At 38.3% G+C, this 13,142-nt stretch overlaps 1 protein-coding gene across 2 annotated transcripts in view; it reads right to left on the bottom strand.

The window, feature by feature from the left end:
- Window positions 1–316: 316 nt before the first annotated feature.
- Window positions 317–13,142, bottom strand: part of mcm3 (minichromosome maintenance complex component 3) — a 34,615-nt gene continuing 21,789 nt past the window's right edge. For both annotated transcript variants that reach the window (XM_057823303.1, XM_057823304.1), the window contains exons 7-19: window positions 12,383–12,621; window positions 12,170–12,278; window positions 11,582–11,735; window positions 9,159–9,290; window positions 8,878–9,086; window positions 8,627–8,801; window positions 8,413–8,539; window positions 4,508–4,658; window positions 4,269–4,409; window positions 4,088–4,194; window positions 3,929–4,002; window positions 3,738–3,834; window positions 317–757 (exon numbers count right to left, since the gene is read on the bottom strand). In XM_057823303.1, coding sequence (XP_057679286.1) covers window positions 559–757; window positions 3,738–3,834; window positions 3,929–4,002; window positions 4,088–4,194; window positions 4,269–4,409; window positions 4,508–4,658; window positions 8,413–8,539; window positions 8,627–8,801; window positions 8,878–9,086; window positions 9,159–9,290; window positions 11,582–11,735; window positions 12,170–12,278; window positions 12,383–12,621 — 1,914 coding nt within the window. In that variant the 3' untranslated portion in view covers window positions 317–558. The remainder of the gene's footprint in view (window positions 758–3,737; window positions 3,835–3,928; window positions 4,003–4,087; window positions 4,195–4,268; window positions 4,410–4,507; window positions 4,659–8,412; window positions 8,540–8,626; window positions 8,802–8,877; window positions 9,087–9,158; window positions 9,291–11,581; window positions 11,736–12,169; window positions 12,279–12,382; window positions 12,622–13,142) is intronic.

Raw genomic sequence — 13,142 nt, forward strand, 5'->3', positions numbered from 1 at the left:
TTGGGGGTCTCAGAGCGGAAATTTTCAGCCATATACGGTATTGTGTCCTTCTCCAATACATGCTGTAAATCATGAAAAAACTTACACAATTTGTGCGAAGGTGTGATTACTATGGTAAAAAACATTGCTCTACTTCAGTATGTTTTAAATAATGTAACCCCCCCCCCTTCCTTTCACCACCTTAAATGATGCGTTATCTTTGGCTTTCTAAACTCAGTACCTCTCATCCTGGATAATGTAATAAGCTGCTAATCAGTGAGATATATTTTGTATCCTGATCAGAGCAACAAACACAAAACAGCAACATTTCACTGCAATAAACACTGTATTTATTCATTTTCCCCCCCAAATTTCTTCTACTCTATTTACAGAATTAGAAAGGCATATAACATTGTTTACCTGAAAAGTAGCCAATATTAGCCAGAAAAAGTTTGCTAATTACAAACAAATGTTATGAAGTTGTAAATGGAACAGATGTGGAGAAACAATATACTAAATGTACATCGATTCTTTTGAAGTCTCATGCAACAGAATTGACAGTTCATCTTTTTCCCCCGCTCAGATGAGAAAGATAATGTCATCTGCCACCATGACCTGGTTGTCATTCTGCATGCGAGTCAAAGCTGTACGGACCTCCGCCTCGGTGAACCGCACCAGACTTTCTTTGTTGATGCCGTCCATCAGGACTTCCATCTTTACTGACTGAGCGTGAGCGGACTGGAACACTTTGAAAAGGGAGGACTTGAATTCCTTCAACCTAGAGGTGAAAAAGGCAAAAGTTAAATAATGAGCCATTCTTTTGCAGTTATTGAGATTGTGCACTGGGCAATATGCAGGTTGGAAGGGGGAAAATATTTCATTAATTTCATTCAGATTTACAACATGTTAGTTTAGTGTTCCCCTTTTTTTTTAACAGTATATATACTGTCTATACATACTGTAAACTGATTCGAAAACTAAAAGCAAAAATCTGTGATAATACTGCCTTCACATACTTTGAGAAAAATGATCTTTACCCCTTCTTGATAGCGTACCGCACGAATGCTATTTTTAGACCGTGACGTCGCCGTCGTAACCCGGAAGTGGGTCAACATGGACATGTCCTTGAATGCAATCCATGTTATTACGGCTTCTTTTCTGCCGGTAATCTTTTAAAAAAAAACATGCCGAGTAAACACTGTTGCTATGGAACTTGTATAAACGACTTTAGACATTACGACACAAGAAGGATGGGTAACACTTTATAATAACTATCCGTTTTACTAGTTAATAGATCATTAGTAAACTGTTGATAAATGATTTATTGTTGATTTGTGAAGTATTTGTTAACAGTTTGTTAAGCATTTACTGGGTGTTCCAATATGGTTGACCCCATTCTAAATGCCCATGCTAGTTGATGGATCTTAATAAAACTATATACACTTTATGTTGAAGGTCATAAGTTTTATTGGTTAAATATACAAAGAAAAGTACAAATATTTGTTGGTTCTATGGCAGATTTTCATAAATGTGCAACATGAGCGCTGCCTGCAAAATGCCTTATCAAAATGCCTTTTGCTTTGAAATGAACGGCATTTCTTAACCTGGAAAGATAGAAATGCCAAACGTTACACACAAAACTTGAAACTTCTACACAAACTGTTTCAGGTTAAGAACACCCTGTAAATGCTTAACAAACTGTTAACAAATACTTCACAAATCAACAATAAATCCTTTATCAACAGACATGATCTATTAACTAGTCAAACGGATAGTTATTATAAAGTGTTACCGAAGGATGTTTTCTTCATACTTTCCCAAAGTCAAAAACTCGGGAGGAAAAAATGTGAAGAATGGATCAACTTGCGCGGACGTCCAAAAGATCAGTTTAACGCCAGCAAGGTGAAGCCATTCACATTTCACATGCAGTAAACATTCTGTTAGGAGCCATGGTCCTACAGAGAACGAAGAGGTAAGCCATTTTGATGTTTTTACTTATTTTTTAGCGTGGCGTTTTGCCGTGCCCCTTCTGTCTGACCATGAATGACCTGAAAAAATATTAAAATGGTATCTGACTGCCACTGTTGTAAAAAAAAAAAAAACTTTAGTGGGGGGGGGGGGGGGGGGGGGGCGTAAATAAAATTGTAGAATTAACATTATTACTAACATTTGTATATTCTTTCAAATCTTTACCAGTGAATTTGGCACCAGGGAACTCATTTTCAGACAGAATTGGTAGGTTTGACTCAGTAAACATCTTGTTCGTACACTACTTCCATGCATTTAGCATTAGCGACAAACGCCTAGGAACAATTGCTAACGACATGAATATTAATTAGCCAAAGTGATGTGTTGCGTGCGGTATGCCATTGGTAATATCAACGTCCTGTTTATGTGCTTTTGTTGTCATAGCAAAAAAACAGCAGACACGGACATCAGTTTGGTTTGTTGCATGGGCAAAACTGTTTTATGCTACAAAATATAAACATTAAGTTTTTGTTTGTAACTGAACATTTTAGAAAACAGTTGGGTTGGTATTTGCCATAAGTCTGACAACACATGAAGGCAGCATTAGTTGACAAAACAATCCACCTCACAATATTCATTTTCATAATCAGTTTTTAATGATGCACCTTATGTTTGTGTTGCTCAGTGATTTATCACAGCCCTGTTTTGCTGGTATAGAGAAATCTAGTTGCTGTTATACATTATAAATATAAAAAAATATCAGTACAGTGGTATCTCTACGTATGATGTTAATTCGTTTCAGGACGTTGTTTGTAAGTTGAAATGGTCGTATGTCGAGCAGGATTTTCCCATCTGAATACATTATAATTCGTTCCACTACCCGGAAATCTACACTAAATCCTTAATAAATATTGCTGGTACTATTGTAAATAGTAATTACACAGCGCAAAAATAAATTTTTAAATAAAAATCGGAAAAATAATAATAATAATTAGAGGCGTGCGAAATTTCCGATTCTTGGATTATTCGCGATTCGGCCATCAATGCATCAATAATCGATTTTTTATAATCGAATCGGAGCCTCTAAATCGTAATCGAATCGTTAGGTGCCCAAAGATTCTCACCTCTAATAACAATACCTGAAATAATGTAACGAATCGGGTTCTAATGTGGCAGATGTGTTTTGCGTGGTGTACCTGAACTTTTCATTTTTGTTGTTTTCGTCAGCTACGGCGGACAGTAGGCGTGTTGTGTTGCACAAGTTCTGAAATAGATGATTAGTAACCCAACTCAGCTGTCGACTTCCTAGTCTATGTTACAATAATAATAAGTCACCGTAACTTATAAAGACTGGCGAACGGAGGTCAGAAGAGGACCGTCGAGATCGAAGACATTCCACGGCCGTAATGTCGAGCCAGTTCACGGACGCGCATACTACACTCATATTTTTCTTAATCTTCATTTCAATGGTAAGCGTCACATTTTTCAGTTTTTCACCACCTGCACTAACATTCTTGGAACCCATGTTGATTTCGCTCAAGAAAATCTGCCGTGCAAGTCAAGTCAAGTCGAGTGCAAGCGAGTCAAATTTTACGTCGGATGTCGAAAATATCGTGTGTCGAAGCGATTGTATGTCGAGGTACCACCGCATTTTTGAGACGAGTTTACATTCATGAAAAAAATTGTGACGATAAAAGGAATTTATTATGGCGATCCATTTACCATGTTTATAAAATATATAGTGTCAAAATGCCCAGCACTGTTTTTAAGTGTGAAAAAGAGGCACTCACCTTTCAGCAGTGACCTCTGCGCTCTCAGCCAATGAGGTATCCATTTGTTCCTCCTCCACCGGTTTGGCCTTGGATCTTTTCGCAGTGGTTGTCTGAACTAATAAGCACAAGGATAACGCGAGACTTCCAGTTATAATATAGGCTTGAGAAAAAAAAAGGTTATCACGAAAAATATACTTGAAAGATCTTACTCTGGGGAACATCCTGCTCCTCACTGAAATCATATGGGCTGTATGGTTCACCGCCTTGAGACCCACGACGCACCCTTTAGGACACAGGTTTTTTTGTAGGGATTGGCAAAGATGATCTTTCCATCTAGTGCGCCAAAATATTGTAAATCACGTGAGTACCTCTTTCTCTGAGTTCTCTGGGACTGTTGTGTAGATGCTTCCTCTTCCTCCTCATCTGATCCAGAATCATGTTCCTTTCTAGAACGCTTTTTCTCCTTCTCAAGAACCTGCAGAAAAAGCACACATTTGTCACCTGCCGCTCAAACATTCCAACTCCGAGCTCGCATCACCAACACACAACCTTCTTAAAGTAGGCGAACTGGACAAGCTCAACCGCGACCTCAGAGTCCTCCATTTCCACCAATTTGCTCATGCGGGCCTTTGCATGTGCCGTGGATAGACGAATTAGAGTCTCCAGGGTTCGAGCTGTCACAGGGGATGTCTAGGGTGGAGACAGAAAAAGTTAAACAAGAATAATATGATTCTATATGGAAGATTAGGTGTTGTACTTTTACAATAAGATTGCATGTCTCTGCTCACCCTGGCAATATCAGCGCCAAGCTGCTCCTGGCTTCTGAGCCTCGAGTATTCTTCTGCAATATGACTAGCTGCCTCCTCCGTCAGCACCGGCGTGACCCCCTTGGCAATGTGGATGTACTTCCTCATGAATTCCTTGCTCAAAATCTTGTCTCTGAAACATTTGGAATTCGTCAAAATTAGTGCTGTCAAATTTACCATGTTAACGGGCGGTAATTTTTTTTTTTTTAATTAATCACGTTAAAAATATTTGACGCATTTACCGCATGCGCGGAATGACCCGCTCACGCATTGCCTCGAACAGATTAAAATGACGCCATTTTTGCACATTGAGAGCTAAGAGGCAGTGAAAGGCGAGTGGACACAGGCGCTCATTGGACCACGCAGTTTATTGGCATAAGCTGCGGCAACTCCTTTACAACAAAAATAAGTATCATTTCATGAAAGCACAACAACAAAAATATTCCTATCTCCCCAAAAAATAATGTTCACAAAAAGAAAAGCGCTTCAATCTGTAGTAATGAGGCCCTATTCTCACACAGTTAAACCACAATGCAAAGAGAACTGGCTTTCTCAATCAAAATAGCTATGCAAAATACACATAAAACTTACTAAGACTTTGGTCAAACTATTCAAACATTTCGTTTAGCTCAACAAATACACTTGATGGCAATATTTAGTGACAATATACAAACTATTACAGTAGAGGTCTCGTACGTTGTGAAGCCAGCACGCAAATGACCGTGAAGTACAATGGAATGAATGGACCCAGTAAACAGAGAACTAAGGCGTTAGTCCAGGGACAAAACACACTCATTGGCTTGATTTCTAAGTAATTTAAAACTCACCATTGACACCTTGTGGTGTATTTCAATCACTACCTTACGTAGTTAAAGACACTTTTTTTTTATGTGACGTCACCACTCGACGACGTCAACAACGGCGAGCTACTACCGTATTTTTCAGACTATAAGTCGCAGTTTGTTTGTTTTTTCCCCATAGTTTGGTGCTTCTTATACTCTGGAGTGACTTAGGTGTGATTATTTACGGCTGGGTCGGGCCAACTTCTATCTCGCTACCTTTTTTTAAAATAAATATTCATATATTTATACTAAAATGATGTATGGATGTTAAATAAAATAATTTGGATAAAACGGAGAAGGCGCTGTGCATGCCTGCGCACGTGAACGCAGTGGCTCTCATTTCAATCTTCCCCTCCCGCGCCCTGGCGCCTTCCGCGAGCATCCTGGTATTTCCTTTTCGATATGAAGCAGCAATAGGAGTGGAAACCAAACTAAAGACAGGGGAATTGAAAAATAAACAACTGCGGTAGGAGTGAGATATGGAAAGGATTCAAATTAATTGTTGAAGGCGCTATACAGAAACCCGTGTCGGCTTCGCTGAATGTAAACGAATGTGGCGCTTTGGTCTCAGACGAGAAATATATTTAACAAACTTTTCCAGAGTTATTTCATTGTGTAAATGCATTTATAATGATCATAAAAATATGAAGACTTGAAACATTGAGAAAGCGTTTTTTTTTCTGCCAACTCGAGGAGAATAAAATAAATGTCAAATCCGCTACGCCTGTTTTTAAATAGTTTTTTAAATTTATTTATTTATATATTTTTTTCGGGCTCGTGCCTACAATTAAAACATACAATTTCGGGCTTTTTCAGGCTCGGGCAAGCAAATCAAGTTAATTGATCGGGCTCAGGCTGCGTCGCTTTAATACCTGCAGGCCGGTCGGGTCGGGCTGGGTTTTTTAGGCACGATCCAACTTCTAGCGTCATGTAATGTTAGCATACCGTACACCTATTCAGCCCGTTGTTCTCTATTGTATTTTTACGTTGCCTTTCAAGATGACATGTCTGTTCATGGTGCTGGATTCTATCAAATAAATTTCCCCTAAAAAATGCAACTTGTACTCCGGTGCGACTTATATGTTTTTTTTCCTTTTCATTGCGTATTTTTTGGCTGGTGTGCCTTATGCCCAGGTGCGACGTATCGTCCGAAAAATACAGTAGTTTATTTTTTGATTGAAAATTTTACAAATGTTATTAAAACGAAAACATTAAGAGAGGTTTTAACATAAAATGACTAATTTTTATAAACATTTATCTTTTAAGAACTACAAGTCTTTCTGTCCGTGGATCCCTTTAACAGAAAGAATGTTAATGTTAATGCCATCTTGTGGATTTATTGTTATCATAAACAATAACAGTACTTATGTACAGTATGTTGAATGTATATATCCGTCTTGTGTCTTATTTTTCCATTCCAACAATAATTTACAGAAAAATATGGCATATTTTAGAGATGGTTTGAATTATGATTAATTTTTAAGGTGAGATTAACTCAATTAAAAATTGTAATCATTTGACAGCCCTAGTCAAAATAAAGTGATCCATCTAACCATTCGGGACATTTGTCGCTAGACCAATTTGATCTGAGCGTTTACAAGACAACAAGGAAGTAAATTATAGGGACTCATTTGGGCTATTCCATGGTTGAGATGGATAAACAAAAAAATTGTGACTGTTTATGTTGTAGATTAAGGAGGAAGAATGTTGACGCATTAATCTGTTAACCAGCCTTTAAAACTCAAAACAAGATGAAGAAAATTATTCGACAAGATTTTAAGAAAAATGATCAGATTAAGATGTTATACTGTACAATTTACAGTGTGAAAGTTAGTATAAGTCAATACAGATATATTTTGCATTAATAATTAGGTTCTTATTGGTGATAAATATAGCCCTGACCACAGTTCAGCCAATCTGTTTGGTCTTATTAATGTCCCAACCCCAGCAAAAAGTCTACATGCAGGTTATGCTGTTATATCGCCCCTACCAATTTTGAGACCAAACCTACGCCCTTGGGGATAAAGGTATGATTTTCAAAAAAAATAAAAGGATGAGAGAGATGTGGATAATAGCTAGGTGTGTTGTGACAATTGTAAAACATACTGTGATATGGAATGTTTATTTATTTATTTGTTTTGCCGGGTTTGATTTGTGGACTAGGCTTTTGTGACATTTGTGTATAGGTAACATGTAGAGTAATATGGTGGGATTGTATATGTGTAAAATAAGAATGTATTACGCTATGGGTATATGTTCAAACGTATGGTTGCATACTGATACGTCAGAACTTAAGGAGTGGAAGTAAATAAGTTTTACTTCACCTTTTCGAATACACACATTTTGTTTTTCTTTCTCATATTTGATTGTTGTTACTGATTATTGGTACTTATGTATTGAATATTCAAAATAAACATGTTCAATCAATCAATCAATTTGGGTTAATGGGTAACACTTTATTTGACAGCGACGACATAAGACTGTCATAAATATGGCATGGCACAGTCATAGGCATTAATGAATTCTTATGACAGATGTAATTAAGAGTCATCTGGCAAATTTTGTCACCATTTCCATCTATGTCCAGCTCAGATCTTTTACATATATTCAAAAGAGATCATTTGCTTTCGCTTTTTGCTAATGTAATTGCTGCATGAATTCCGATTTGGGAGACTTGAGAGTTCAGACCGCTGCCACATTTTGAAAAATATGCCCCAGATTGGATTTTAACCACATATGAAAGTGACCTAGACCGGATTTGAAATGGTCCACTTCTATGCTACTTGTCCCGTTCATTCCTTCAAGTAAATGCCTCATTCGAGTCAGGAAAAACACACAAAAAAAAATCAGATTTGGCATTAAGACCTGCAGGCAATTACACTATTTCTACTTCATTGTACACAGTATATTATATAATGGTACAATATGAACAAAAACTGTAATTCGTTTATCTCATCTCCTTCATTGCTAAACCAAGTCAATGAAGTTCAGGTAAAGCCATGCGTATTTGTTTTGTTTTCTCCGTGTAATAATAGATGAATCTACCTCTTTTTTTTGCTTCCATGCAGCAGGTTGTTGTGTTTCTCGTAAACTTGCAATTCCTCGTGCTCCTGTGCTACAACATCCGGGTCATCTGTGGCTAAAACGTCTACTGAGCCACCTAGAGCCATTGCTGTATAAATCAAAGTGTTTAAAGAAAATGAATAATAAGCCCCATCTCATATGAAAACTTTGTGGGCGAAACCTCCCCACGTAATACCTGCACCCTCCTGCTCGCGGGGGTCACGGTAGCGGTGCATTCTGAGGACATGGTCTGAGATCTCTCGGTCCTGTTCTGGGTTCATCTGATCCAGCACGATGAAAAGGAGGTCGAAACGTGACAGCAAAGAATCCTGCAGTCCAATGTTCTCCATGGGGGTTTTATATTGGTTGTACTAAAGCGGAAAACAGTGTCAATTTAGTTAAGATTCAATGTTCGGTGTTGACAAGAGGTGCTTCCTTGTTTCTCACTCTGCCATAGACCGGGTTGGCGGCCGCCAGAACAGAACAGCGAGCGTTCAGGCGGGCGTGGATGCCGGCTTTGGCGATGGTGACCCGTCCCTGCTCCATGACCTCGTGGATGGCAGTGCGGTCCATGTCCGACATCTTGTCGAACTCGTCGATGCACACCACGCCACGGTCGGCTAGAACCATGGCGCCGGCCTCCAGACGTCGCTCTCCTTAGGAAGGACGGAAAGATCAATCAATCTGACTAGAGGAGGGAGGAGATCAGGCCATGTGTGATAGCTTACCAGTTTCCTGGTCAGTGGTTACGGCGGCAGTCAAGCCCACCCCAGAGGAGCCCCGTCCAGTTGTGGGGATGGCTCTGGGTGCGGTGTGAAGAACGTAACGCAAAAGCTGAGACTTGGCAACTGAAGGGTCACCTGATAGGGATGAATTCACAACAAAAGATTACATGAACCGTATTATTCGGACTTCAAGTGACAGTTTTTTGTTCATAGTTTGGCCAAGGGTGTGACTTGTACTCAAGATCGACTTATGTGTGAAATTATTAACACATTATGATATCATTTCACGTGTTATTTTCATACTAAACCGCAAGATGGCGCTCTAGGCCTGTGTTTTAACATTAGTGGTAACTTATAAAAACAACTGAGAAGGGCTGAACAAAACCTCTGAAAAGAAGAAAATATTCTGCAGATTGCAAGCTGCAAGTAGTGAAATATGCAACCGAAAACATAAGGGGCACGTTCTCAGTTGGTTGTTTATGCTACATTTAATGTTAGCACACCGTACACTTATTCAGCCTGTTTTTCTTAATTTTATTTTTATTTTAAATTGCCTTTCAAGATGACATGACTGTTCTTGGTGATGGATTTTATCAAATAAATTTCCCACAGAAATGCGACATGCACTCCGGTGCGACTGTCTTTTTCCTCTTCATTGCGCATTTTTTGGCTAGTGCAACCGAAAAATACGTTACTTGTGTTTCCGCAAATTGAACAGATCCTATCACTAGAAACATACATAGGCTACATACTGGAACTGTTGGCGCAACACTTAGCGATTAAACATTAAAAATTAGGATGGTGACTCACTAATGCTCAGTGGATTTTTCTTTATACTAGGTTTCTCACTACACATCACTAGCACTGCTTGCGAACACACCCTCCACTGTCACACCCCAATCTGACCTATTTTACCTTTTTCCTGTCCTATAATGGTGTCCTTTCAGACTACGTCTACACTAGGACAGATAATTTTCTCTGGGGTATTTTTCCGACATTTTTTTTTATATCTGTCCCCACTGCGTTTAAGGTGTGTTTAAGGCTCCCCTGCTTCTGCAAGTTACGCCTGCATTTGCGCAAACTACGCATGCGTAGAAAGGAGCACAGTCATCGCCCGCGCAGTTTACCTCTGAACTGGAAACTCATTACTCGCAGGCGGGAAGTCTCGAAATTACTACACCTTCAAGACCAGGGTTCAGGAACTCCGTTTTGTAATAACATTTTTTTTCCTGAACGCATTTGAAAGAATCACTCAGGAGCTAGCGTGAAGGGACTGAAGGCACACTCTGCTTTTACGAGCAATCACCGGGTTATGATCAAAATGAATCTTTAGAAAACAACAAAAGCCGGACATTGTCACTTGGGATGCTACAATCGATGCTCAGTTGGGCACTCACCAATAGGAAAATAACATAGAAACATATGGTGTGGTGCTGCGTATATTTCCTGGAAGCCGCAACCAGGAGTGCTTGTGCGTAACAGTGGCAACAGTTTTGCCAGGCGGAAATGTCATGAAAAAAACTGATTGCACACCTCCAAAAATTCACGATACGATTCGTATCACAAAAATATTCTATATGTGAAAAGTAAATGTATTTAAATATTATTTATGATAGGATTTCGATCCAAAAAAGGAAGAAATACTTAATGCTTTTATTTTAAAAAATAGAACTTGTATAAATAAGTTTATAAAAGTTTAGGTTTTCAATATTATAAACGATATCAACTAGGGCTGTCAAAATTATCGCGTTAACGGGAGGTAATTATTTTTTTAAATTAATCACGTTAAAATATTAGACGCAATTAACGCACATGCCCCGCTCAAACAGATTAAAATGACAGCACAGTGTCATGTCCACTTATTGTGTTTTTTGTCTCCCTCTGCTGGCCCTTGGGTGCGACTGATTTTATGGAATTAAGCACCATGAGCATTGTGTAATTATTGACATCAACAATGGCGAGTTACCAGTTTATTTTTTGACTGAAAATTTTACTAATTAAAACGAAAACATTAAGAGGGTTTAATATAAAATTTCTATAACTTGTACTAACATTTATCTTTTAAGAACTACAAGTCTTTCTATCCGTGGATTGCTTTAACAGAATGTTAATGTTAATGCCATCTTGTTTATTTATTGTTATAATAAACAAATACAGTACTTATGTACAGTATGTTGAATGTATATATCCATCTTGTGTCTTATCTTTCCATTCCAACAATAATTTACAGAAAAACATGGCATATTTTATTGGTTGGTAGGTATGGTTTGAATTGTGATTTATTACTATTAATTAATTTTTAAGCTGTGATTAACGCGATTAAAAATTTTAATCGTTTGACAGCCCTAATATCAACATATACAGTATATTAAATTGGATTAAGATTAACAAAATTTTAAAGAAACAGACAAAACTAGTTTTCATACCAATGAGCAGGATGTTGATGTCCCCTCTGATACGCGAGCCATTCTCCAGCACCTTCTCCACACCACCAAGCAACATGCAGAGAATTGCCTTCTTGATGTACTCGTGGCCGTGAATGCTAGGGGCCAATGAGCGGGCAAGCTGATCGAACACATTCTAGATGAAAGCAGAAACGTGAGCATGTTAAACCAGTCAAAATATATTGTCGCACTGTAAAAATTATCGTTACAAAAGGTTAAAAACAGGCTTCCTTGATTAAATTCTTCAACACTTCATAAAACCAAATAAATGGAATTAAGCACTGCATGACTGCCCCAAGCTACCTACTGCTTTTTAATTGAGAGCTCTGTCACAGATGGCGAATAAAGTCTTACTCATTTCAATGTATATGTCAAATCTGTGTGATCATGTGACAGATCATGTTACAAAAACTCTACACCACAATGAAACAATCGATTGAAATATTGTGTCATAAACAAGCCATCCAGTTTCAATCTGGCTGGGGTAAAACAACGATTTTGGCTGCAAGTCTGCACAAGGCCTAACTGTCCTCATTTCATCATTGTTTTGTAGCAAGAGCAAAGACTTACGATAGAACGACTCTGACTGAAGTTTCGAATTTTGCTAACGTCGTCAGCATTGAAGGACGGCGTCACTTCCTTGCTCAATTGTTTGATGTGACAGGCGATCATGATGGTTCTGGGAGGGGGGAAAAAAAGTGAATTTTAGATGCATTTTCATGACAATGTTTAAAAACAATATTCGCTCCACTTAATAGCCAAGAATATTTAATCTAGTTTCACCTGAATGTTCCAGAAGTGAAGCCTCCCTTCTTTCCAGGCAAGCATCGATATGTTCCAATGACCTGCACTCTGTCTCCTGGTTTAACCACATCCACTAGATCATTGTCCAGAATGATGTCAACAGAGCGAGGCAATTGGCCTGCGGGGGCTTTCTCTGGCATCTCCTGCACAGTGATGGTCTGGTGATCCTTGTAGATGGAAAGACCGAACTCCGTTTCCAGAGGGTTGTTCTCCTCGTCCTGTTAGGAAGGACACAAAATGGAAATGATGATAGGTATGTACCGGTAGGTGTGTTAAGATTTATACTACAACCCCAAGCAAAAAGTATGGGAATCACCAGTCTCGGACCAGCACTCAGACATTTTATTATGTAGAACAAACTCAGATTAAAAACTTGAAAAAAGAATGAATTAGTTCAAAAGTACATCTCCTTAGCATTCAAAAACACTAAAAGAAATGAATAAAAAAACATTTGGGTGGTCAGTAAATGTTACTTTTATAGAGCAAGTGCAGGGAAATAAATATAGAAACACTCCATTCTGAGGAAAATAATATGGAATCATGAGAAACAAACAAAGAAATAACAATCAAAACATCTCTAGTACTGGACTGTCTCAGGAAATTAGAATACACAATATTCTAATTTTTTGAGACAGTCCTGTGTATATATACAGGACTGTCTCAGGAAATTAGGATACACAATATTCTAATTTCCTGACTGTCTCAGGAAATTAGAATATTGTGTATTCTAATTTCCTGA

Source organism: Corythoichthys intestinalis, chromosome 19, assembly GCF_030265065.1.
Source record: "Corythoichthys intestinalis isolate RoL2023-P3 chromosome 19, ASM3026506v1, whole genome shotgun sequence".
In the NCBI taxonomy this organism is placed as follows: Eukaryota; Metazoa; Chordata; class Actinopteri; order Syngnathiformes; family Syngnathidae; genus Corythoichthys; species Corythoichthys intestinalis.